A 27,397-nucleotide genomic window follows, 5' to 3' on the forward strand; every position below is an offset into this window, starting at 1 on the left:
TCTCCAAAGGCAGCAAGAGGGCTCACCTGAGCAGGAGCATCTTGCATCATCTGATCCTTCTCTTCAGAGTCTTCTGTTCTGAATCCTTTTCTTTGGAGGCAGTGAGGTATAGAGCACAGGACCGAAGATCAGAAAATCTGGGTTCTAGTGCTTGCTTTGCCACTTATCAGTTAGGTCTCTTCTCTCCACCTCATTTTCCTCATTTACAGAATGGGAATAACAATTCCCAGCTATGTAAGGCAGCTCTGAGTTTAAAGAGGAATGGTTTGTATCAAGGTGCTTTTTAGCAAAAGACAGAAATTATGTCAGTACTATTTTTTTTATGGCAAGGAAAAAAAGAAAAGACAAAGAGAAGGAGGGAAACTTCCAGGATGCCCCAGAATGCTTCCTTCTCACTTGTTCATGGATTCCTTCATAATAAAGCACCTAGGTGAACAAGGTGTGCATCAGGTGCTGAGGGAGAGAAAGATACTTAAGATGTAGTGTCTGCCCTAAAAGAATTAAAAGATGACTGTGCACCAAAAGATGAACACAGATTTCAGAGAGCACCAAAGGTCACAAAGTGGAAAAGAAATTCTTTCTTCACCGAGGCTCTAGGATTGTTCAACCAGGTGAAGAGGCCACAACAGGAAGGAGGGGGAAGAGGAGTGTCATGGTGCATAACGGTCTCCTAGTCTCTTTGTCCGGGAGGAAATGAGGTCATCCTGCTCTCAGAATCAGCATGACAGCCTCCAGCCAAGTAATCTGAAGTCATGAGAGCTGCCGGGAGAGTGCTGTGAATCACAACAGTCAGCTGGGAATTTCCTGATAACTAACCTACAAGTTTCGGGGTAAGTCCTCAGGCTGCAACGTCTCTGTTTACATTTTGATCACGTTTATTTACAATTAGTGGGTTCTAACTCCAAACAAAACACCACAATCTTCTAGAGGAAGTAGCAAGGCTGGTTCGGAGGCCTCTAGCATTCTGACTCAGTACGTGAGGCTGGCAGTTCAGAGCTGCACACAGAAAATCTCTCACTGGCCTCACAAGCTGGAGAGTGAGCTTGTACTTTCCCCAGGCAGAGGCCGGACTCCTGAGACCTCTGGCTGGAGCAGAGCAAAGAGGCTTTCCTTCTTGCTGCTCTCCTGGTACTCTCTCCTACCCCTCCCAGGTGAACCCACACCCAAGGTCCAGGTTTGCCAGGCAGCAAAATGCCGTAGGCCTCTGGTGGCTCAGACGGTAAAGAATCTGCCTGCAATGCGGGAGACCCAGGATCAATCTCTGGGTTGGGAAGATCCCCTGGAGAAGGGAATGGCCACCCACTCCAGTATTTTTGCCTGGGAAATCCCATGGACAGAGCCTACAGTCCATGGGATGGCACAGATTCAGACATGACTGAGCCTGTAACAGTCAGACATGACTGAGCCTTATGCCTCTTTGGGCCTCCCCGTGGGCCCCCTCTCCTAAGCCTTGGGAGGATTCAGCCTCCTACCCTTCCACTGAGGTGACAGGGAGATTCAGGTGACCCCAAGCCCTGGTTCCCAACACTAGGGGAAAGGGATGGGGGTGACTGAATTTCAGAGTCCCTACTGTGGTTCTTCAGCTCTGCCTGAGACATACGTGTATATGCATGGACTTGTGTGTGTGTACACAACCGTGCACTTGCCCTCAGGCAGGAAGCATAAGTAGAGGTCTTTACACATGGTCTTTCTGAAGACCAATCTTACTTGATGAACAATTATTTTATCTTAGTAGAAACAAGGTTTTATGATATAGAATACTAAATAAACATGCATTTAGAACTGTAATTATCTTTTTGGAATGGGTGATATACAAGGATATGTTCAAAAATTTAACAGTGTAAAAGGCCATATAGTGAAAAATAAATCTTCCTATTCTTGTCCTCCAGTTTCCCAATTCCTTTCCTCAGAGGTGAAAACAGAAGTTTCTACATTAAGAAGGCTTTATTCTTCCATTGTCTTTATTAAGTGACAATACTATGGATGGTTCATTAGAGGAACTTCCTGGAAGACACATCAAAACTTCAATAGAAAGCATCGACAGTTTGTGCCCTAAGACTTTATTCTCACGTGTGTGAGTGTAAAATCGCCTCAGTCGTGTCTCTTTGGAACTTTATGGACTCTAGCCTTCCTGTGTCATCTCTCTATGGAGATTCTCCAGGCAAGAATAGTGGAGAGGGTTACCATGCCCTCGGGGGTTCCAATCCAAGTCTCTTATGTCTCCTGCATTGGCAGATAGGTTCTATGCCACTAGTGCCACCTGGGAAGCCCTGTTCTCACAATCCTACAAAATCATAGCAGGATTCTTATCCAGTCCTTATCAAGCCCTCACTTTCAAAGACTCCCTTAAATCAAACTGCAAAAGTGAAAGTCGCTCAGTCGTGTCCGACTCTTTGTGACCCGTGGACTAATCCACGGAATTCTCCAGGCCAGAATACTGGAGTGGGTAGCCTTTCCCGTCTCCTGGGATCTTCCCAACCCAGGGATCGAACCCGGGTCTCCCGCATTGCAGGCGGAGTCTTTACCAACTAAGCCGCAAGGGAAGCCCAATCAAACTGCAAATTCTCAATAAAATCCGACGCCCTCCCCCACCGCCTGTCACGACCAAACTGCCTTACTGCAGTAAGCAATAAACTCAGCTTGTCTTATCCACTGGTTGTGTTGATTTTGGAGAAGCCGGCATACTACAGGGGCAGCCCCAGTAACCAGCGGGGTGCGGCGGGGGCGGGGGTGGGGGTCTGTTTCAGCGAGCGTGCATTTTCACATTGAGAAAGACTTCACACATCGCTTCTCGGCCTTTTGGCTAAAATCAAGTGAGAAAGACTTCACAGCTGTATGAGCTGCGGGCTCTACCCCTAAGCCCAGGGGTCCGAATCTCTGTCCTAGGCAGTTGGAGGCCGAGGGTGAGGTTTACTGGAGGGGAGAGTCTCCCTAGCGCCTCTCCTTCTGGCAATTCGGGAGGTTGAGGGATGCTGCACCCAGCGGGCCCAGGTCAGGTGGATGGAAGGAGCGGGCGGTGAATTTCGTTACCTCTCCATCTCTAAGTTCAGACCTGGTTAGTCCCCTCCACTGGTGACTGCGCTGCCCCTCAGTCTCGGCTGTGGAAGCCTGCGGGGTTCAAGTGGCTGCGGGCCCGCAGGGAAGGGGCGGGAAGGGAGCGGACGGGGCGATCCCGGGCTGGGGCGGGGCCAGAACTGGGGCGAGTCCTAATATAGAGCCTGCAGTGCCGGCTGGCAGCACAGCGCAGAGACTGGAGCCCTAGACCTCGGCGGAGCATCAGAGTGCCTACAAGTCCCCACAGTCCCGGTCCTGCGCCCCTCTGGCCGTAACCGCGGGTGAGTGTGAGCCTCCCTGAGAGCGCAGAGTGGATGCGGGCGACCCTGCTGCTGCCGGCTTTACTTCCCCTTACCAGCTGCCCCGGCTCGACTGCGTCTGCGCGCTGAGTCACCGCGCCCCGTGCCCATGTGTCCCCCTGCAGGGGCGGGTCCAGGCTGCGCCACGACCCCCTGAACCTCCAAAGAGGGGAGACGGCCAGGCCTGGGGAGCCAGGTCACCGCGGGCTCGTCCCGCAGGGAACCTAGGGTCTCCAGCCCTGAACTGCAGTAATCCACCCCGTCGGCCTTCGCGCTTCTCCGCTTCTTCCCCTGACTTCTCCTTCCCCTGACTTCTCCTTCCCATGCAGAGCCTCTGTCTAGAGCCCCAGCCTTTGCCACCATGAGGGTCCTGTTGGCGTGCCTGCTCGTCTGTGCCCTGGTCGTGAGCGACTCCGAAGTGAGTGGCTTCCCTGCTTCGACTTTAGGTGGCGGGAGGAGGCTTGCAAGACCCCCGAACAGCGCAGGGGAAGGAAGAGGCTGCATAGGGAGTTGGAGTCCTCCAAAATTCATCAACAGTAGGGCCAAATAGGGGAAAAGGACAGGTGTGGCATTGGGGCCTTGAGAACTGGGGAGCTTGTACTTGCTGGCAAGGGAAGAAGAAGCCGCAGGGACTGCCTGAACCTGCTGGCACCTGATTTGTGAAGCTTATTTGAGTCAGTCCATTTCTCCCTGCTGGAAACCTATGATCTTCCTTATGAGGGCTAGACAGACATGAACAGGGTGAGGAGAGAGGCAACTGGAGGGAGGGTGAGTTTTGGGATTGGAGCCAGTTCATCTTTGCTCTGGGGTCTCAGGAACATGGAACCTTTGTTGAACTTTCTCTCCCCTATTCCCCTATCTCTTCTAGGGCAGCAATGAAGTTCATAAAGAGTCTGGTGTATGTGAGTATCCACCCCCTTGCACAGACATCTTGGAAAAGCCTCAAGGGGCAGCCCCTCCCTGTTCTTGCTTCAAGGCTGGTTCTCCCCAGGCCTACTCCCACGCTCCTTGCTTACCCTCCAACCTTTGTGTTTTCCAGCAAACTGTGACTGTCTGAACGGAGGAAAATGTGTGTCTTACAAGTACTTCTCCAACATTCGGCGATGCAGTTGCCCAAAGAAATTCCAAGGGGAGCACTGTGAGATAGGTATGGGGGTCCTGACTCTAACTGGGAAGGGGCAAGGGGTACCAGTGATTTGAGGGTAGGGAGACATGGGTGGGATGCAAGAGCAGGCAGGAGTTAGGAGGTAGAGTGGAGGGCATCTTCACCCCCATGTGATGTACAGTGAACACACACTGTCTCATGAAGCTGGGGCTGCCCAAATGTAAGATGGGGGTGGAAAGAGACCCTCTCTAGGATCTTCTACCTCACTGATATCATCTGAGGCCTGGCAAGTTCTCTAAAATGCCTGTCTGAACTTCCTTCTCTAATATTCTCATCCCCACATTCTTCCACAGATACATCGAAAACCTGCTATCAGGGGAATGGTCACTCTTACCGAGGGAAGGCCAACACAGACCTCAGAGGCCGGCCCTGCCTGGCCTGGGACTCTGCCACTGTCCTTCTGAAAACGTACCATGCCCACAGATCTGATGCCATTCAGCTGGGCCTGGGGAAACACAATTATTGCAGGTAAGTGGTAAGTGGGGGTAGCAAGGACCTTCCTCATGGCCTCACAGAAACTCTTGTTACTATCCTGTTTGCCAAGTGCTGGCCATAGTGCGAGAAAATCAAGGCCATTGGTTGAGTCTTCTCTGAAGGGGAAGATACAGAAAAGGCAAACTGGCTTGGAGTGACACCCTCCTCCCCTCTATGTTGCCAGGAACCCGGACAATCAGAGAAGGCCCTGGTGCTACGTGCAGGTTGGCCTAAAGCAGTTTGTCCAGGAGTGCATGGTGCAGGACTGCTCTGTTGGTAAGTGTCACTGGCCTGTTTATGATGGTGGGGTGGAAGGTGACAAACTCCTATGTTCCCTTATTGCATCACAGGAGGGATGAGGAGGGAGGCCTGCCTGGCCCTGAAAACTGGGTGGTCAGAGGACCAGGAGCAAAACACTTTATCCTACCTCCCTCGCCAAGACATCCCTTTCTTTCTCCTCCAGGAGAAAGTCCCTCCTCTCCTAAGGAGCAAGCAGAGTTCCAGTGTGGCCAGAAGGCTCTGAGGCCTCGCTTTAAGATTGTTGGGGGAGAATTCACCGCCATTGAGAACCAGCCTTGGTTTGCAGCCATCTATAGGAGGCATCGAGGAGGCTCGGACACCTATGTGTGCGGTGGCAGTCTCATCAGTCCCTGCTGGGTGGTCAGCGCCACACACTGCTTCATGTATGTTCCTCGTTTCTTGTCCCTGACCCTTCTGCCCAAACTAATCCCTTCCTCCTTCCCAGCAAAAGATTCCCCTTATTTCTAATCCCTCAGTCTCTCTCTATATGACCCATGGCCTTGGGGAGAGGTGATGCTCTCAGGTCATTGTGGCGGGGAGGGGGAAGTGACAGACCTCACAGGATCAGACTCTCTGAGATCAAATCTCCCCACAGTGATCACCCAAAGAAGGAGGACTACATTGTCTACCTGGGTCGGTCAAGGATTAAATCCCACACACGTGGGGAGATGCAGTTTGAGGTGGAAAAGCTCATCCTGCATGAGGACTACAGTGCGGACACCCTTGCTCACCACAATGATATTGGTGAGTGGAAAACCCTCATCTGCCCAATGATAGCTGGGAGGAGGGGATCTGGAGAGACCTGAGCGGGAAGTTGGGGTTGTAGCGGAACTTGAAGACCCTGCTTTAAAGGGAGTGGTAGGGAAGAGTTCGGAGTGAAAAACATGAGAGGCCTGGTGCTCCTCTGTAGAGTCCCTGAATTTCCAAACAGGTGAATTTCCTCTGGGTGGCAATAGCTTGGACTGGGATGCCCTTTCTGTTGTGGGATGGAGCCTCTGTCTGTCCCAGGATATAGAACTTGGAGAGGGTATTAGGGCTGGTTTCAGCCCAACTACCTCTGCCAGGGCTTTTTTCAGGAAAAAAATCCATATAGCTGTAAGCAGTAGCCCTGGCTGTCTAAGCCTCTGTCAGCAACTGGAACAAAACCCTTGAGGCATGGAATAGAAGAGGCTTGTTTTAGGTGACAGGCTACCAGCAGACCTCCCAGGATGCCCTCTGACCTTGACTAATGCAGGAACAGACAGCCTCAGGGTTTGGAGGGGAGTGATGGTAACCCCCTAACCACATGGTGATCTTTCTCCTTTGCCTCCTTCCTGCTCCCCTAGCCTTGCTGAAGATCCGTACCAGCAAAGGGCAATGTGCACAGCCCTCCCGGTCCATACAGACCATCTGCCTGCCCCCACTATATGGAGATGCCCATTTTGGCACAAGGTGTGAGATCACTGGCTTCGGAAAAGAGCATCCCTGTAAGTGACATTTGGGTCTGGCTGAGAGGGTCCTGGGCAAGTGTTGTAGCCTGGAAGTGAGCTCAGCTTGATCAAGGGAGGACTGTGGAGAAAGAGATGGGAGAATGGTGGAAGCAGCAGATGGGTCCGGGGATGGAGTGGGGAGCATTATTTAGGAACTGATGAGCCATAAAATTAAATGGGTGAGGGGTGAGGGACTACAGGTGGGGTAAATATGTAGATTTTGGGTGGGAAAAAAATAAGGGCTTTCCCTGGTAGGGACACTTTTTGGTCCCCTCCCTGACAGAGTCACGGTGTGCAGACTGGACATACACATCTTAACATAAATTCCTCCCCGTTTCCTCCATCCAGCTGACTATCGCTACCCAGAGCAGCTGAAAATGACTTTTGTGAATCTGGTTTCCCATGAGAAGTGTCAGCAGCCCCACTACTATGGCGCGGAAGTCACTGACAAAATGCTGTGTGCGGCTGACCCACAGTGGGAAACAGATTCCTGCCAGGTGAGAGTTCCAAGCATCTCTCTCCATCACCCTGTTCTCCCAGGGCTCCTGGGCTTTTTCCTATCAACTTTGGGGAGTCTTTCTCCAGTCAAAGTCCCAAGAAGCCAGGACCAGGACTGGGGTTCCAAACATTTGTCAAGAGCCTGGCTCTGTGCTAGGCACTTCAGACTCAGAAAGGGACAGGGACTAAGACCATAAGAAAGAGAAAACAATAGAAAATAATACAATGCAGTGCTCGGAGTGTCATGTAAATTATAGTTGATCAGCTGTTTAGGAGAAGGAGGTGAGCACCAACAAGATGGTCATGGCAGGGTGTGCTTTAGAAAGAATGTGCCTCTTAATCCATAGGAATTTGATAGGGAGGCAGAGAGAAGACTAGAGAGCATTTCAGTTTGCAAGATACAAAAATGAGAATGACCACAGTATATCTTGGGATGGGAAGGAGAAGTATAGGGTCTGAAAATGTAGATGGAATTGTAGATAACAGGACTTTGAAAGTCAAGCAGAGGATTTTTAAACTTGATGTAGAAAATTGGGAGTCACTAAGGACTTTGACTCTAGGAAGCTCTTTTCTCTCTTCGGCATGATAGGCCCCCTTCTCACTTCTCCTAGGACTCACCTTTTGTGTCTTTGGCTTAACAGGGAGACTCAGGGGGCCCGCTGGTCTGCACCATCCAAGGCCGCCTGACCCTGACTGGGATTGTGAGCTGGGGCCGTGAATGTGCCATGAAGGACAAGCCAGGAGTCTACACAAGGGTCTCAAAATTCCTGCCCTGGATCCACACTCACACCAGGGGAGAGATTGACCTTGCCCTCTGAAGGACCCTAGAGAACCAAGGAAAGCACCACCCACTCACATGCTGACCGTCGTCTTTGCAGTAGGCCAGCTGCACAGCTATATATAAGGAAGAGACTGAGGAAGATGGACTCTGCAGAGGTGGTTTTGCCTGTGCTGCCCCCAGGGTGAACGACAGTAGACTTACCCTCAGATATAGTCTGGGTGCTGGACGCCCAGATCCTTCCTGATCAGGATGGAAGGGTGGTCCTGGACCAGGATAGTATTGTCCATTTCTGGACTAAAGCTTCCTGGAGTTAAAAATGGCATCTCCTGTGCATAGGTGGAAGGAGACCCAGCTTCCTGGCAGTGGGCCATTCATGAGGCCCACTGTTGGGAAATGAATAATTTCCCAATTAGGAAGTGTAACAGAACTGAGGTCTCTTGAGAGAGCTCAACCAATGAAAGAACAATGGTTTGGAGAGTAGAGACACTAATGACTTGAGGGAAGGGCTCTGACATTCTATGAATGTATCAGGAAATGTTACATTTGCGTGTATATGTTTGCACACTTGTGCGCAAGCTGTGTCAGTGTAAGAGCTGGTGTTCTATGTCTGACTGCAAGTCTAGATACTTCCCCAAATTGTCTGGATGTGACATCATACAGAATAGCCTGTTTGGAGAAGTCGTGGGTCACTCCTGGGGCCTCTTGGGCCTCCCAGGCAATGATATGTATAAATGTATCATTCTGGGGCACAGACTGTGAGAAGCACTAAATTTGCAGTTTCAGTTTCACATGGATATTTTCTTGGCCAGTTATCCCTTCTGACCTTCTAGCCGAGTTCATCCAATCCTCCCTGAGTGAGGTGAGGACCACTTCTGTACACTGAATATTTAATAATTATATTCTGGTATTTTTATTTATATCTATTTTTGTAATTTTGAATAAATATGATCAATCAAATGTGATATTTCTGAAGATTTTGGCTCTTTCCTGGTGCTTGTATGGGAGGGAATTGGGAGCATAAAAAGTAGAAGATGAAGGTGGTGGAATGCATCCCAGGGATTCCCATGGGGCTATATCTTGGACTTACTGGGCCTTTGGGAAGGAGAAGCTAGGAGAGTTGTAGTGCAAATCCTCCACAGCACATAAGGTACAAAAAGGTGCCCCAGGGACTTCTGGCAGTCCAGTGGTTAAGACTCTGCCTTCCAATGTAGGAAGTGCAGGTTTGATCCCTGGGGAACTAAGATCCCACATCTGGTGGTATGGCCAAAAAAAAAAAAAGGTGCCCCAAGCCAAAAGTCCACAGCTTGATAAATGGTGTGCAGGCTTTGTCAACTCTCTGTTCCCTCCTGAGCCTGATGCCTTTGGGCAGTGCACATCATATTCAACTTTACACGTGATCCTCTTTAGGACTGCATGTGTGCTAAGTCGCTTCAGTTGTGTCCAACTCTTTGAGACCCCATGGATTGTAGCTGGCCAGGTTCCTATGTCCATGGAATTCTCCAGGCAAGAATACCAGAGTGGGTTGCCACATCCTGCTCCAGGGTCTTTAGGATTAGTCTTACCATATTCTCTTCATTCTATCCCCAACAATCCTTGGGCTGAATTCACCAAAGCGGGAGATATGCACACGTTGCTGATCCAAAACCCAGCCCAGCTTGAGTTGGTGGTATTCAGGAAACAGAAAACGTAACTTCCCATAATTTTTGTATGAGGCTGGTGCTGAGTTTCCCCGGTGTGTTAATGAAGTTCATGACCAGCCTTTCCTATCCTCAATATCAGGAAGTTCAGAATCTAAAGCTGAGTGATATCCTGATGTATGTATACATGTATTTTGAACCAAACATCAACTTCTTAAAGATTGTATGTAAAGGCAAGCCAGGAGTTATAGCTGGATGCCAAAATACTGAAATTTCCAAGCTAGGTTAGTGAGTTTTGGCAGTGTTTCTTTACTAAGTCACCTGAGAACTTTAAAAATAGATAGATAGTCTATGCTCCACCCACAGAGGCTATGATTCAGGTCAGGACTGGTGCCAGGGCTCGTGATTTTAGAAAAATTCCCCAGTTCTAACTGTTGCTTCTGACCTGCATACAGATTTCTCAGGAGGCAGGTAAGGTGGTCTGATATTCCCATGTCTTTAAGAATTTTTCAGTTTGCTGTGAACCAATGAGGAAACTGAAGCAAAAAAGGTTATACTGTATCCCAAGTCATACAGGTATCTAATCTGGGCCACCTGACTCCAAAATCCATGCTCTGAACCACTGCATCATAATGAATGAAACATGCTACATTATGGGGATTAAAAACTGAATGCTCTGGGTCCTTGCCTTCCAGGTGTCCATGGTCTAGAGGGTCTCTGAACAGGAAGACTAGCATACCTTGTACCTTCAAACCCTTCTCAGAAATCTAACTGTTCATGAAGAGAACATATGCTGAGCACATCTTGAATTTACTGAGCCCTTCACATAATCAGGCCAATTGTAACAGTTAGAACTGGACATGGAACAACAGACTGGTTCCAAATGGGGAAAGGAGTATATCAAGGCTGTATATTGTCATCCTGCCTATTTAACTTATATGCAGAGTACATCATGTGAAATGCCAGGCTGGATGAAGCACAAGCTGGAATCAAGACTGCCAGGAGAAATGTCAATAACATCCAATACGCAGATGACACCACCCTTATGGCAGAAAGCAAAGAAGAACTAAAGAGCCTTTTGATGAACATGAAAGAGGAGGGTGAAAAAGTTTACTTAAAACTCAACATTCAAAAAACGAAGATCATGGCATCTTATCCCATAACTTAATGGCAAATAGATGGGGAAACAATGGAAAAAGTGAGAGACTGTATTTTTTTGGGCTACAAAATCACTGCAGATGGTGACTGTAGCCATGGAATTAAAAGATGCTTGCTCCTTGGAAGAAAAGCTATGACAAACCTATAAAGCATATTAAAAAACAGAGACATTACTTTGCCAACAAAGGTCCATCTAGTCAAAGCTATGGTTTGTCCAGTAGTCATGTATGGATGTGAGAGTTGGACTATAAAGAAAGCTGAGTGCTGAAGAATTGATGCTTGTGAACTGTGGTGCGGGAGAAGACTCTTGAGAGTCCCCTGGACTGCAAGGAGATCCAACCAGTCAATCCTAAAGGAAATCAATGCTGAATATTCATTGGAAGGACTGATGCTGAAGCTGAAACTCCAATAATTTGGCCACCTGATGTGAAGAGCTGACTCATTTGAAAAGACCCTAATGCTGGGAAAGATTGAAGGCAGGAGGAGAAGGGGACGACAGAGGATGAGATGGTTGGATTGCATCACTGACTCGATGGATATGAGTTTGAGCAAGCTCTGAGACTTGGTGATGCCTGGCATGCTGCAGTCCATGGGGTTGCAAAGTCGGACACAACTGAGTGACTGAACTGACTGAACTTCTTCATTGGTATAAAAGAGGTATCTACCTCCCAGGATTGTTATAAGGATTCATGCACTCAGAAATCTCTTAGCCATAACCCTGGCGCCTGGTAAATGCTCATAAAACAGTGCCTACTATCATAAAACTCAGTACATTCTTATAGAATTGAATTAGGAACCCCCTCCCCTCTTGCACACCACGACTGAATACATATGTTTTGTGAAAGCTGAAATCTGCTAGGAGAGAAAAGGCACCGTGTGAAGCTAAGGAGCCCAGCCCACACTGAGTTGCTTCTCAGCCTCTGCATTCCCCACCCCAGGGGCCAAGAAAGATCGTGTTCCAACACGAGCAGTGCCAGCATCAGGGCTCACAGATACTGAAAACAGGAAGTATAAACCCCACTGACAAGTTGAGCAATGCACTGCTAACAATCTTCAGACCATTTCCCAGCCACCTGACTGACCCCCAGTCAGCTGCTGTCTCTTCCCTGTCACAGACTTCACTCAGGGTTAGCAGGGATCAGCCACTTCTCCAGTAACCAGTTTTGTGGCTCCAGATACGACCCTGTCACTCACTTTAAGGACTACGTTCTTCTAGTGTCCCCATGTACTGGACCTTGTGCTAAAGGTCCTTCACCAAGGATCTGGTTTAATCCTTGTAACTATCCTATTGATGCGGGAAGGTGCCACCCTTAGCCCCACATAACAGTAGAGAAAATGGAGGCACAGAGAGATTGGGTGACTTGCCCAAGGTAGTGTGGCTGGTAAGTTGTGGAGCCAGGCTTCTGACCCAGGCAGCTGGCTCCAAAGCACACAGGCCCAGCACTGTGACATATGACTTCTCAGCAGGGCCCCACCTGAGGGAAGGTTAGCAGCCCTCTTTTCAAGCTCCCTATTTCAGGGATGCTGGCTTTGGGGAGGCTAGGTGTGTCAGAATTTCAACCCTGGCCTAGATTATAATTCTTCTCTCTTAAAAGAATCCCAGGCCAAGTGAGCAGATCACATTCAACCACCAGTTGGAAAGTCACACTTCACCCTTCTCAAGTGAACCTCAGTCTTTTTGGTTGAAACCTGATTTCATTGAAGTGGTTTTTGCTTTCACCAGAACCCCACCTTCTGAAATAGTCTGTGGCCCATTGTATTATCAGGATCTGACTTGATTTCCACTCATGCTCTGCCTTTCCCAAGCCAACCTCCCACAACAACCACACCCCTGCTTACACCCTACCACCCTCACCCCAACTTGTCCACCTTCTTCCCCAGCTGCAGACACGTGAGCCTGCCCTTTGAATCACAGTGAGAGGAGTTTGCTGAGCTCTTCTTTAAATAATAGTATTATTGGGATATACTAATTCACACACCATACAATTCACCCATTTAACGTGTACAACTCAATGATTTTTAGTATATTCACGGAATTGTGCAACTATCATCACCATCAATTTTAGACCATGTTTGTTACCTCAAAAAGAAACCCCATACTGGGGAAGAGGGATAAATCAAGAGCCTGGGGTTAACATACACACTCTACTATATAAGATAAACAACCAACAGGGACCTACGATATAGCACAGGGAATTCTACTCAGTGTTCTGTGATAACCTACATGAGAAAAGAATCTGAAAAAGAATGAATATATGTACAACCAAAACTAACACAACATATCAAATCAACTGTAATAAAAAAAAGAAATCCCATACCTGTTAGTAATCACTCCCTTTTCTCCCCATTTCCCTCAGCTGCTAATCTACTTTCTGTCTCTATGAGTTTGCCTACTCTGGACATTTCATATTAATGGTTTGCCATCTCAACCTCCTCCACTCGGCCCTGAATATTGGGTTCCCCAAGACCAGACCCAAGACCAGCTCCTCTTCCCGCCCTAAACTTTCTCCCACACAGTCTTATTCACACTCAGGTTTAAATTACCATCAATCAACAGTTGACTTACAGATGCTTATCTCCAGCCAGACATCTCCTCTGAGCTACAAACCCTTAGTTTTCATTGTCTACTTGACATTCCTTTTGGTTTTCACATGCCGGGCACTTCAAACTCAACCTGTCCCAAATCAGCCCTGTCTTCAGGCCCCAACTTGATTGACTTCTATTACTCTCTGTCTCAGGTGATGGCACCACCTCTATCACATCCAGAAACCTAAGAGTCATCTCAATACGTCTCTCCTTTCACCCTCTTCATCCCAAATTTGGGCATTTTGTCTCATAGTTCTTGAGGTCATCCATGTCTCTCTATTTTCACCACCATCATTACTTGAGCCCCTGCCACCATCCACTCTTGCTTAGACCACCACAATAACTTCCCAAATGGCCTCCCCAGGTTGGGAAGCTATTGACTTCTAGCTTTGACTCTAGACTCATTGACTCTATCACTTCTTTCACTCCCTCCACACTCCCACCACTACCACACTACTGCACAACTGCACTCATCTCACACGCTAGCGAAGTAACGCTCAAAATTCTCCAAGTGAGGTTTCAACATGCACATGGTTCATAGTACACGAACCATGAACTTGCAGATGTTCAAACTGAATTTAGAAAAGGCAGAGGAACCAGAGATCAAAGCACTAACATCCATCGGATCATTGAAAAAGCAAGAGAATTCCAGAAATTTCTAACATCTACTTCTGCATCACTGACTATGCTAAAACCTTTGACTATGTGGATCACAATAAACTATGGAAAATTCTTAAAGAAATGGGAATACCAGACCACCTTACCTGCCTCCTGAGAAACCTATATGCAGGTCAAGAAGCAACAGTTAGAACCTGACATGGAACAACAGACTGGTTCCAAATTGGGAAAGGAGTACGTCAAGGCTGTATATTGTCATCTTTTTAATTTAACTTATGTGCAGAGTACATCATGTGAAATGCCGGGCTGGATGAAGCACAAGCTGGAAACAAGATTGCCAGGAGAAATAACATCTGATATGCAGAGGACACCACCCTTATGGCAGAAAGCTAAGAAGAATTGAAGAGCCTTTTGATGAACATGAAAGAGGAGAGTGAAAAAACTGACTTAAAACTCAACATTCAGAAAACGAAGATCATGGCATCTGGTCCCGTTACTTCACGGCAAATAGATGGGGAAACAATGGGAAACTGACATCTTGGGCTACAAAATCATTGCAGATGGTGACTGTAGCCATGGAATTAAAAGATGCTTGCTCCTTGAAAGAAGAGCTATGACCAAAGATAGATATTAAAAAGCAGAGACATTACTTTACCAACAAAGGTGCATCTAATCAAAGCTATGGTTTTTCCATTAGTCATTTATGGATGTGAGAGTAGCACCACAAAGAAAGCTTAGCGCCGAAGAGTTGATGCTTTTGAATTGTGGTGCTGGGAAAGATTTTTGAGAGTCCCTTGGACTGCAAGGAGATCAAACCAGTCAATCCTAAAGGAAACCAATCCTGAATATTCATTGAAAGGACTGATGCTGAAGCCCAGGCTCCAGTACTTTTGGCCACCTGATGTGAACAGTTGACTCATTTGAAAAGACCCTGATGCTGGGAAAGATTGAAGGCAGGAGGAGAAGAGTATGACAGAGGATGAAATGGTTGGATGGCATCACCTACTCGATGGACATGAGTTTGAGCAAGCTCTAGGAGTTGGTGATGGACAGGGAAGCCTGGCATGCTGCAGTCCACGGGATCGCAAAGAGTCAGACACGACTGAGCGACTGAGCTGAATTGAACACTCCCAACAATCCATTCTGCTCATTTGAAGTAACAAATCTTTTGAAAATGCAAATGTGCTTAATAACTCCCATTACTCCTGCTGTCTAGCTTGGGCACAGTCCAGCCTCTACCTCTTATCCAGCTCTGCCTTATACCAACCTCTTCCAGGCTTGCCCTACTCAGCCATTCTCCTACTCATCAGTTCCTCTATCATCACAGGGCCCTTGTTCATCATGAGCCTTCTGCCTGGGACTTTCTTCGACTGGTTAAGTTCTTTGTATGCTTCAGAGATCACTTTGCCAAGGAAGTTTTTGCTGGGCTGCCTCTATCTATAGATGATCCCAGGGCTTTTCTGGCGGCTTGAGACGGTAAAGAATTCTCCTGCAAAGCAGGAGACATGAATTTGATCTTTGGGTCAGGAAGCTCCTCTGGAGGAGTAAATGGCAACCCACTCCAGTATTTTTGCCTGAAGAACTCCATGAACAGAGGAGCCTGGCAGGCTACAGTCCAAGGGGGTCACAAAGATTCAGACATGACTAAGTGGCTAACACACACACAGGTGATCCCACTATTTTGTCTACAATCTCATTACGCTATGCATCACCTCTCTGATGCACTTGTCACTGTTGCAATTTTACTTTTGCTGTATCATATCTGATCAACGTTTGCTTTTCCCTATCGAGTTGTAACCTCCATGAGGGACAGTGTGTTTTGATCACCACTATATCCCCAGCACTAAGCATGATGTCTAGAATATGGCAGACATTTAACAAATGTTTATTGAATGAATGCATTCTGGTGCATTTCTTTCCATTTTTTTCTCTGCTTCTTTTTTACATAGTTATGTTCACATTTTAAACATAATTTCGTATCTTGTCCTTTGCCTTTGTCATATTTTATCATAAGACACTTCCTGTGGTATAACAAATCTCTCCAAACCTATTATGTACAATGGAGTTAATAATTACACTAATTCAACTTACCTTTCTGGATTGAGGCATCACAGATAAGGTATGTGAAAGTTATCAGTAATCTATATGTACATATGAGACAGTACTATTTTCATTTAGAAGGAAATAGAGGTAAAATTTCTCTCTGGTGTCCTCCCCACCCTTACCCTTATACCTGTTTACCTTGGGCATTTTTTTTGTTTGTTTGTTTTTTGGTGCCCTTGTTCTGCCTGACCACATAGTTAAGGTTTAAAATAACTCATTAACTTTAACATGCTACCAACCCAAAGAGTTTAGAAGGTTTTCTGAAAGAAGGGCATTCTGGCCAAGTTGATGAGGGTTGGGGGCTAGGAGAGGACTCAAGAGACTTGCTGATTTATTCTTCGCTCATTCATTTAACAAATGTTTATCAAGGCCTGCCACTGTGCTATGTACTGAGTGTAGAGATGAAAGCCCTAGTTGTTGCCTCAGTGGGCTAGAAGTCAAGTAAGGAGCAGACCTGCAAATAACAGAGTACAGTGGGAGCACAGCTATGAGGACAATGTACGAGATGGGCATGGAGGGCTAAAGCAGAATCTTGAAGGGCGAATATGCCAGGGACAGATGACAATCTGAGTAGAGGAACCAGTACAGGAACAGTAAAGAGGAAGGAGAACACATGGGCACTCAAGGAGCTGGATTCAGCTGGATGGGCTATAGGGCTGACACTGGAGAGACAATTTGGGTGGAGAGGTTGGCGAGAGCTGAAATCTGAGGGCCTAGAGGGCTCTGCCAGCCTCATGAAGGACTTGGACTTTATTGTAATGAAGAGTCATCAGAAAGTTTGCTGCATGTGGTAGCAGTGTGAAAGATTGAGTAAAAGATTCTTTGGCCTAGATGAGACTATGGAAAGAGAAAATCAGCTCAGAGATTAGTACAACCAGCTAAGTAGAAGCTGAAGAGTGTTTGAACCAGGGCAATGGCAGTGATGTGGAGTGGAGGGTATAGATATGGGAGATGTGTTGGGGGGACAGGGTAGACTTGGAGTCTGGCTGGGGTGAAAGGAGGAGAAGGACATATCCTTTGATTTAGCCTCCTGCCTTTGGATAAGTAAGATATTACATAATTTTACAGGTGAGAAACTGAGGTTCCACTCTAAGTGATTTCCCTAAAGCCATATCTAATAAGTAGGACTTCACTGGTGGTTCAGATGGTAAAGAATCTGCCTGCAATGCAGGAGACCTGGGTTCAATCCCTGGGTTGGGAAGATCCCCTAAGAAGGGAATGGCTATCCACTCCAGTATGCTTGCCTGCAGAATTCCATGGACTAAGGAACCTGGTGGGCTATAGTCAGTGGGGTCGCAAAGAATTGGGCACAATTGAATGACTAACATTTTCACTACTTCACTTTCGCATCTAGTAGGTAGTTGACCAAACGAGTTACTACTGGTGCAATTTTGGAGATCAGCATCTACAGGGCAAGCTAGCCCTGCTGATGAGTTCTGTGACTATCCACACAATTGGAAAAATTCTCATCATTATAACCACCAAGTGGTGATATCATCTAAACCTGTGGGTGTTGACACTTGTTCCCTAAACTTCCCAGGTCTGTTCAACCCTGTGACTGTGGTTCTGAAATGAAGAAACTTCTCCAAAACCTCGCAGTCCTGTGATGCATTGTCAGTGAACTGGTGGATGGGTTTGTGGTATGTATAAGGGGATTAGCAGATGCTGGATCTAGCTGTTTGCCTTCTGGCTTCCCAAAACTGAGGCATGACTTCTGGTGTTTGGGAAGATCATATGCACTTGGCACATAACCAAGTTCTGCACTCAGGGTGTGAAAATGAAGTAGATTTTGTAAGAACTCTGATTGATAGTGTTTTCAGCCCAATCCTTCTATCCCCCTTTTCTGTGACCTGCCAACTGCCTTTACTTTCTTGCTCCCTAATATTATAAAGGAAAGGAAATGACTTTCTTCTGTCCCTTGGCTCTTTTCATCTTTGCTCTGTAGTCTCTTTAGCTCTCTGTCTCTCCACAGCTGGTGTCAACACCATGGGTGAACAGGACTCCAGCTCCAACTTGACTTTCCCCCTAACTAGCTGGAGTATAAGGGTCAACCCCTACTTCAGATTTTTTCTTACTTCTCAGTACACTTGTTGGCTTCCCTGGTGGCTCAGATGGTAAAGAATCTGCCTGCAACGTAGGAGACCTGGGATCCATCCTTGGGTCAGGAAGATCCCCTGGAGAAGGGAATGGCCATCCACTCTAGTATTCTTAGCTGGAGAATTCCATGGACAGAGGAGCCTGGCAGGCTATGTCCTTAGTGTTGCAAAGGGTCAGACACAACTAACCACGCATGCACATCTGTATACATCTTACTATTATGAGCTGAGAGGCTCTGCCAGGGAAACTCTAAGCTTCTGAGCCTCAGGGGAGCTGGATGTATATGTGGAGTTAACAGCTATTGATAAGATCACTTTTATTCTCCACTGTAATTTGGCTACCATCCTTGGCCTTGGAGAGTTATTAGAATTCTGCCAGGATGCCCCCAGTGGTGAGCTTACCAGAAGTCCTGCTCTGACAGCCCTCTCTAGAAGCCCCGTCAAATCAAGACTCCCTCATGCACTCACCTCAACTCTTTCTCTCCCCCTGGCTGGACTCCTTCATGGCTGAGGGAATGAGGAGGGAGGATGGATACAAGCACAGGGTGGGATAAACACTTTTCTTAAAATATCCATCTAAAGCAGTGGTTCTCCAAGTATGGTCCTTAAAATAGCAACTTCAGATGACTTAGCTCTTATTAGAAGTGCAAAATTATCAGGCCCCACTCAGACCTACTGAATCAGCAACTCCAGAGATGGGGTCCAGCAATCTGTGTTTTTAAAAGACTTCCAAATGATTCTGTTACACACTCAAGTTTGAGAACCACCCATCTAAGCCATTTATTCTCAGACTTTAGTACACAGCTGAACCACTGAGCTTATTAACAATAGCCTCGTTAAACAAAACTGGATTGGTACCTGAGCAACTGTATTTTTAGCAAGCTTCCTGATATTCTTCAAAGATTGAGAATCACTGATCTAAGGAATTCATTTTATCAGTTAGCTGAATCTCCTGGGGAGGGAGGAGACAGAAGGCTGTAGAAATGTCTCAACGTTCCAAATGCTACCTGCATCAGAACCTCTGGGGAGATTGTTAGAAAAGCAGGATCTGAGTATCAGATGTAGTGACCCAAACTCTCTGGCCCTGAAGCCTTGGCAGCCACATTCAGAGTTCTCTAGGTTATTCTTATGCATGTGGAAGTTTGATAATCCCAGAACGATAGGTTGGCAGGCATTCTCAATGATGGATTCACGTTAGAACCACCTGGGGAGCTTTAACAATGACCTGATATCTGAACCCCACCTCCAGAGAATCTGATACAATTGGTCAGATATGGGGCTCCAGTACTTTATACAAGTTGTTCCTCCCACTCCCACCCAAGTGATTTTAATGCATAATTAGGGTAAACAACCATCAGGTTAAAGGATGGTGTTGGACTTCCCTGGGGGTCCAGTGGCTAAGCCTCCACACTCCCAATGCAGGGGGGCCTGGGTTCTATCCCTGGTCTGGGAACTAGATCCACATGGTGTAACTAAGAGTTTGTATGCCACAACTAAGACCCAGTGCAGCCAAATAAATAAGTAAATTTTTTTTTAAGTAAATATTTTTAAAAAAGGATGATTCAGATCTGGAAAGAATCAGGAAACAAGAGAAAGTGAAGGAGTGCCAACGAAACAATTGGTGGAAGCCTGTGGGGGAGGATAGTTAGAAATGTCAAGTTGGAAGTCCAGAGGAGATGGAAAGGTGGAAGGGGCCTCAGGTGGGAGGGCAAGTAGGTTGGCTCAAATGGTGTGGAACTCAGGGTAGGAAAAGGGCTAGTGTACTCATTTTCTACTGTTGCTGTAACAAACTACCACACATTTAGTGGCTTAAAATAACACAAAGGTATATCCAAATAAGAAAAGGAGTACGTCAAGGCTGTATATTGTCACCCTGCTTATTTAACTTGTATGCAGAGTACATTATGAGAAACGCTGGGCTGGAGGAAGCACAAGCTGGATTCAAGACTGCCGGGAGAAATATCAATAACCTCAGATATGCAAATGACACCACCCTTATGGCAGAGAGTGAAGAGGAACTAAAAAGCCTCTTGATGAAAGTGAAAGAGGAGAGTGAAAAAGTTGGCTTAAAGCTTAACATTCAGGCTTCCGGTCCAGTACTGGCGTCTTTGCTGAGGGTCACATTGAGCTTCCAGCGACTTCAGGGGCATCTTTAGGAGTCAGCACTATGGCAGAAGACATCAAGACCAAAATCAAGAACTACCAGACTGCTCCTTTTGATAGCCGCTTCCCCAACCAGAACCAGACCAGGAACTGCTGGCAGAACTACCTGGACTTCCACCGCTGTGAGAAGGCAATGACCGCTAAAGGGGGTGACGTCTCCGTGTGCGAATGGTACCGGCGTGTGTACAAGTCCCTCTGCCCCATATCGTGGGTGTCAGCTTGGGACGACCGCCGGGCAGAAGGCACATTTCCTGGGAAGATCTGAACTGGCTCCATCCCACCTCCTGTCCTCCGTCCTTCTCCCCAGGGTGGTGAAGGGGGACCTAGGTACATGGTGATCCCCACCCTGGGATCCTGAATCATGGTTTAACTAATAATAAATGCTCGTTGGAAACATGAAAAAAAAAAAAAAAAGCTTAACATTCAGAAAACTAAGATCATGGCATCTGGTCCCATCACCTCATGGGAAATAGATGGGGAGACAGTGGAAACAGTGTCAGACTTCATTTTTCTGGGCTCCAAAATCACTGCAGATGGTGACTGCAGCCATGAAATTAAAGGACGCTTACTCCTTGGAAGGAAATTTTTGACCAACCTAGATAGCATATTAAAAAGCAGAGATAGTACTTTGCCAACAGAGGTCCGTCTAGTCAAGGCTACGGTTTTTCCAGTGGTCATGTATGGATGTGAGAGTTGGACTGTGAAGAAAGCTGAGTGCCGAAAAATTGATGCTTTTGAACTGTGGTGTTGGAGAAGACTCTTGAGAGTCCCTTGGACTGCGAGGAGATCCAACCAGTCCATCCTAAAGGAGATCAGTCCTGGGTGTTCACTGGAAGGACTGATGCTGAGGCTGAAATTCCAATACTTTGGCCACCTCATGCGAAGAGTTGACTCACTGGAAAAGACCCTGATGCTGGGAGGGATTGGGGGCAGGAGAAGGGGATGACAGAGGATGAGATGGCTGGATGGCATCACCGACTCGATGGGCATGAGTTTGACTAAACTCCGGGAGTTGGTGATGGACAGGGAGGCCTGGCGTGCTGCGATTCATGGGTACGCAAAGAGTTGGACACGACTGAGCGACTGAACTGAACTGAACTGAACTGATTCTTTTAAAATTCTAGAGGTCAGAAATCCAAATAGGTCAGTAGGGCTGCATTCCTACTGGAGGGCGCGTTTATTCTGCTCTAGGGGAACAGAATCCATTTCCTTGCCTTTTCTAGCTTCTAGAGGCCACCCACATTCCTTGATATCACTCTGACCTTTGCTCTGGCATCGTATCTCCTTCTCTCACTCTGACTCTCCCATTTCCCTCTTATACAGAGAGCCCCTTATGAGTTGTGATTACTTGGGTCCTACCCAAATAATCTAGAATAATCTCCCCATGTCAAGGTCTTTAACTTAATCACATCTACCAAGTCCTTTTTGCCATGTAAACTAATGTAGTGATAGATTACAGGGGTTAAGATGTGGTCATTGTTTGGCCTACTGCAGTCTGCCCTCTTGCCCCCAAAGATTCACAATCATCACATATACAAAATATGCTCACCGTCATTCCAGTATCCTCCCAAGTTTCAACTCACCAGAGCACCAACTCAAAGTCTAAAATCTCATCACCCCCAAAGCCCCAAATTTCATCGTCTAAATATTCTTAAATACGGTTTTGAAGAGGAAAAGTTAAAATTTTACATAGTCTCCTTCTCTTTCTGCCTCTGTAACTCAGCTTGCCCCTTGCAAAGTCTAGATCATGTAGGTCGCATAGTCTCAGAAAGTGGGGACTTGCAATACTAGGAACTGGAGTTTATCTCACGCACCCTTGTCCTGCTCTTTGCAATTGCCCAGCCTCTGCAAACCTGCTTAATCATGCCTGTCCAGGCCAGGCATCCCCCTCCCCATCTTGACTGCTGTTCCCATGCCCGCGAAGCCCCTTAGTTTAAACCAGCCTATTAACAGCTGGTGTTGCCTACTACAGTCTGTCTATAAAAACTCTGTAATTCCTTTGTTTGGGGCTCAGAGCTTGGAGTGTTAACTCCTCTGGGGCTGCTGGCGTAATAAACCTGAGTTCTCCAACTCTCCAAGTGTGGTGCTTGGTTTCTCGAGTACCGGTTTCTGCAACATTTCTGGAGGCCCCAGCGAGATTCCAACCATGCCAGCCTCTTGAGCCGCCAGACTGGTGGCTTGGCAGGGCTGGAGTGAAGTAACCCTGAGACAAACGAGGAGGCACGACACCAGACGGTATTCTGGGTTCCCTTTCGGACCAGTGTTCCTACTCTCTGGATGGTCAAGTCCCAACTGAACTCGTCGGAGGGACAGACCAACTCACCAGGAATGGCCACAGGATAAGGTGAGGCTCCAGGGCTGGTCCCCAGGCAGGAACCTACCCCAACTGGTAGAAGAGGAGACTGATCACCTCCTTGGGCTCCCAGGAAGGGAGCATCAGATAGAGAGACCTAGGGACTTTGGAGGAAGGGAGGCATCATGAATGATAGCCTCCTTGGAGCTCCTAGGAAGGGAGCAACAATTAAGGAAACCTCTAGACTCGGGAGGAAGGGAAGCATCATCATGACTGATAACCTCCTTGGGGCTCCCAGGAAGGGAGCAACAGTTAAGGAAACCTGGGGACTCAGGAGAAGGGAGGCATTGTGATAGCCTCTGAATGATTGTGAGTGCATGATTGCTGATTGAACGAAGTGAGAGAAATTTTTCTTTTTGGAAACTGCAAAATCAATTCTTTTTGCACATGCAATTAAAAACAACTGGCTTGTTATAAGGCCTGCCCAGGGAAAAGCTTGAAGTTAACACTTTCCATGTCCTTGAAATACACAGCCAGCTTTGCCTGAGACCTCAGCCTTGGGCAAATTAGAACTTCAAGCGAAGAGAAGAAAAGGGAAGGGGTCAAAGAGATATTTAAATCTCAAACAGAAAACTATAAGATCTCTGTCAGTCTGTTTGTCTGGATTTATGTATGTCTCAGTGTATGTCTTTTTTTTCTGAGAATATTGTTGAAGTTGTAAATAAGTTCTAACTGGCCTAAAGAAAAGTAAGAGCTTACGAATCAAACAATTCTAAATAAAAGAAAAAATAACTAAATAAATTTCAGATTCATTTGAATCTGGGAAATGGGAAATATTCAATATTAAGTATCTAATATTACATTTGTTTGCTAATCTAATAAGAAAGTAGGATGTATGTTTTAGTAAAAAATATAAAAAAATAAACTTACATTTTATAAAGGGAAAAGAAAGTAGGTCTGACTTACAGGTGGCTGTTACAGAAAGTGATTAAAAGGTTTGTGAAAGGTGAACCCTGAAAAAAAGTTTTTTGCATGGTTAGGACTAACTAATTTAAAATAAATTTAATTAAGTCTACCTAAATGAGTTTAAAGCAAGCTGGTGCAAAAACTTAAATTCGGCCTTTCTCTCTGTTAATAGGACATACTTTCTTCAAATGTTGAACTGCTTTTAATAATAGATTTAAGTTTCTTTACCTCTAAATTGATCTGTTCTGTATTTATCTTTGAAATCTTTAAAATCTTTTTAACTTTGGCTAAGTAAATAATTATTATTTCATAGTAACTTATATGATCCGTCCTGCCAGAGTGGTATAAACCTTTTTGATATTTATCAACAAAACTTCCTAAATAACTTGACTTCTAACTAACTTTAGGATGCTTCAGAGGGCCCCTGAGACATCCCAAAGAGCTATTAAGCTACCTGGGTTCGTTGGACATGTTAAATTACATGGGAAGTACTATTAAAGGGGTGAAAAATCTTTTAAGGTTATACCGTATGGTTGATATTACTAATAAAGATATCCTAAAATTATGTGAAATTCATATAGATCTGATATGCCCTGATAAAATATGGTTAGTAATAGTTCTAGTTATCATATTAAAGTGTTATGACCAGGTTTCTTTGTCAATTGCAATAGAATCAGATTTTAAACATGCCTTCTATGGTTTTACTCTCATGCCTTTAAAAGAATACTGATAGTTCCTCAAGATTCATGGAAAAGACTTTCTAAGATTAAACAGATAAACAAATTTTGTTATTAACAGTAAGCTGGAACTATTCTGGAATTTAGTCTTCTCTCTGTTTAGAGAACAAAGTTTTCTTAAAATGCAGCTTTCGATAACAGATTATAAATTTCTTTCTCTCTAAGTGATTTATATTTATTAACAAAATCTTTTTGTTACTTTGGTAAAGTAAATAAACATTATTTAAGATTATGGTACATGTAGACAAAGCTCATTCTGCTTCTACAAAAAATAACCCCTCATGGTTAGACTTTTGCTATCTTGATGTCCTTAAAACATGGCAATAGTCTGCTCTTAAATCAGGAAATTAAAAATAAATAAACAACAGCTAAAAATCAAAGAGCCAGGGCTATGGGAAATCCAAGATGGCTGCTTGGCTCTTCCCGGCTCCCTGACAGACCTCATTTTTATTTGATGGGTTAAAGCCTTACCTAGATAGTGTTAATGCCCTCACAATGAGTTCTCTAAAAAAAGAAAAAATTATGTTTCACTAAATATTAAGTTCTAGTTTTGTTAATTAAGGTCTGTGCTTACTAAGACTCACTTATGATATAGATCCTTGTTATGTTATATTGCTAAAAGGTTTAATTAAGTTACTAAAAAGGACACTCTAAGGTTGTTTCCAAAGTTTATCTCGATAACCAGTCTTTGGATAAAGGTCAGATGCTCCATGATGTACAACCAGGAGACTAACACTTGGCTATAATCATTTAACTGAGACAGGTGACCTGGGGTATACTGGGCTACACCCAATGAAAGTTCTTGACTTAAATTCTTGCTTGTGACCTTACTAATAAATCCTAGCTATATTATTTTCTATGTAGCTTGCTTTAGAGGATTATTTCTTATGTTACCAAATGTGTGACTGAGCCTGTGATAAAATGCTGATATGCAGTGCCATATGAGATCAATAATTGTAATAATGTAATTCTAGATATGGGAAGAAGCAACAAGAGGAAATATTTTCCTGACCAAGAGGCTAGTAAGACAGGTATGGTCCAGAGACTTTTGCTACTTACAAGGCCTGGTCTAGTGACAGCACATTGAGTGGCCTGTCAATGGAATCTTTGTTAGACCTGGGAATGAGCCTTCCCAGCACCGCAGGACACAATGGACCATGAAATGCCCCCCAAACATGGTCAAATATGACTATGAAGGGGCCTCGCTGACTGGAAGTTGGCCCTTGCCAGCTGCCTCTACAAAGATTACATCATGACCACTACAAGATGCTGACCTTCAACACCCCCTTGAAAGGAGTTCAGGGTGGAGACAAAAGATAAGACACTCTGTGCTCTGGGAAAAACCTGGAAAAACAGGCCTTCAGATAGTCAGATGTTTTCAGGTAAAGAGTTTTATGAGTCCAAATTCTTGCATCTTCTCATACCTAAAGAAACACTAATGTCATGAATCAATGTCTGGACCTGGTTTTCCTGGCTAGCCCTTCAGCAGCTTTCCTACTTCTATTAATCTTTGGGCCAAATATCTTTAACTTTCTTGTTAAGTTTGTTTCTCCAAGTATATGACAAGAATATCCCCCGGCCAACACCCAGCAATGCTGGAACAAGCTGCCTTATTCGGTGAATTCTCATCATCCTCTGTAAATGCACCCCTGGGTCCTCAGGCTGTTCTCCCTTTGAGACCTTATACAGGAGCCCACCCCCAGTGATAAAAAAGCTCAAGGGAGACCACCAACAACTAGCTGATCTGGAGATGTCCCAACATCTCCAGGCCCTGGGAAAGTCTTCCGCCGTATCACCCAAGAAACCTGAAAAGGACAACCATTCCAGTGGGCAATTGGGTTCATCCCTATCAGCCAGGAGATGAGGTGTGGGTTAAAGATTGGAAAAAGGAACCGGTTCAGTCAGTTTCGACAGGCCCTCACATAGTCGTCCTGGCATAAACCCTACTGCTGTTAAAGTTATAGGTGTCAGCCCTTGGATCCACCACACCAGAGTCAAGAAGGCAGCAGCTTCCTGTGATGAGGACACCTGGAAAGCAGTTTGGGATCCCCAAAACCCCCTCAAGGTCTGCTTCCAAAAACAACGGCCCTCACCCACGAAGGACGCTGAGCCCTGCCCTAGTCACTCTGGAAGCTGACTAGTCCAGGCCTGGCAGAAGCTTGAGGATTCTTCAGCCTCGCTCCAGCCACACTCCGTCAGCTGGCTGGTCAACGCACAGCAGAGGCTTGAGGACCCAGCTGGACTCTGTCCCTGACTGCTATTATTTCTGTGCTACAGGACTAGCTTCAGTCGCACGCCAGGACTGGGATTCGGGTCAGAAGCTGTGGTTAACTGTCTGTTATCTCACTGTAGTGGGAAGTCTCATTCTTATTAGATGTCTCTTATGACCGAGTCTCCCTACTAACTAAACTGCTCTACAGTATAGCTGAATCCCCCTCATGATAGCCTCTGTTGCTATAGCCGTGACAACCGAAAGATGGGGAGAAAACCTTTTGCTAATGTTCAGTTATCTGTTATGTGCAGGCTGCTTTGCAGCCTTTTGGTGTCCCTTGCTGTGACAGATGGTGCCACCCCCATCAAGGCCTTTGCTTTGTTTGTGGGACAGATGCTTACTTATGTCTACCTGTCAGTTAGATGAGTATCTGCACCTTAGCTTTCCTCACTCCCCAGATGAATACTGTCCCTAACAACCAGACTCTCACTGTACCTGTGGCAGCACATACATGGTCGAAAAGAGCCATCCAGTTTATACCCCTACTAGTTGGCCTGGGAATTATGGCTGGGATAGGTATGGGAATAGGAGGAATTGCTTCATCAACCACCTTTCACCATACACTATCCAAAGACTTCACAGATGACATTGAGAGACTGGCCAAATCTTTAGTGGCCTTATAGGACCAACTAGACTCCCTGGCTGAGGTGGTTTTACAGAATACGAGAGGGCTAGACCTACTGACAGTTGAAAAGAGAGGACTCTGCCTCTTCTTGAATGAAGAAAGC

The 27,397-nt window shown here is 46.0% G+C and overlaps 2 protein-coding genes and 1 long non-coding RNA gene across 3 annotated transcripts; all 3 read left to right on the forward strand.

Moving 5' to 3' along the window:
- Positions 1-234: 234 nt before the first annotated feature.
- Positions 235-2,652, forward strand: LOC122708687. Its single transcript, XR_006345251.1, has 2 exons — positions 235-830; positions 1,890-2,652. It is a non-coding gene; the product is annotated as an uncharacterized LOC122708687 (long non-coding RNA).
- A 529-nt stretch (positions 2,653-3,181) lies between these two features.
- PLAU (plasminogen activator, urokinase) lies at positions 3,182-9,002 on the forward strand. The gene is made up of 11 exons (XM_043925028.1): positions 3,182-3,335; positions 3,683-3,771; positions 4,222-4,255; positions 4,393-4,500; positions 4,812-4,986; positions 5,177-5,268; positions 5,456-5,675; positions 5,888-6,036; positions 6,618-6,758; positions 7,110-7,258; positions 7,901-9,002. The coding sequence occupies exons 2-11, from the start codon at positions 3,715-3,717 to the stop codon at positions 8,075-8,077; spliced, it is 1,302 nt and encodes a 433-aa protein (XP_043780963.1). The 5' UTR covers positions 3,182-3,335; positions 3,683-3,714; the 3' UTR covers positions 8,078-9,002.
- Positions 9,003-20,327: 11,325 nt separating this feature from the next.
- LOC122708686 (cytochrome c oxidase subunit 6B1) lies at positions 20,328-20,676 on the forward strand. The gene has a single exon (XM_043925041.1). The coding sequence runs from the start codon at positions 20,406-20,408 to the stop codon at positions 20,664-20,666; it is 261 nt and encodes an 86-aa protein (XP_043780976.1). The 5' UTR covers positions 20,328-20,405; the 3' UTR covers positions 20,667-20,676.
- Positions 20,677-27,397: the final 6,721 nt, after the last annotated feature.

Source organism: Cervus elaphus, chromosome 15, assembly GCF_910594005.1.
Source record: "Cervus elaphus chromosome 15, mCerEla1.1, whole genome shotgun sequence".
Taxonomy (NCBI): Eukaryota; Metazoa; Chordata; class Mammalia; order Artiodactyla; family Cervidae; genus Cervus; species Cervus elaphus.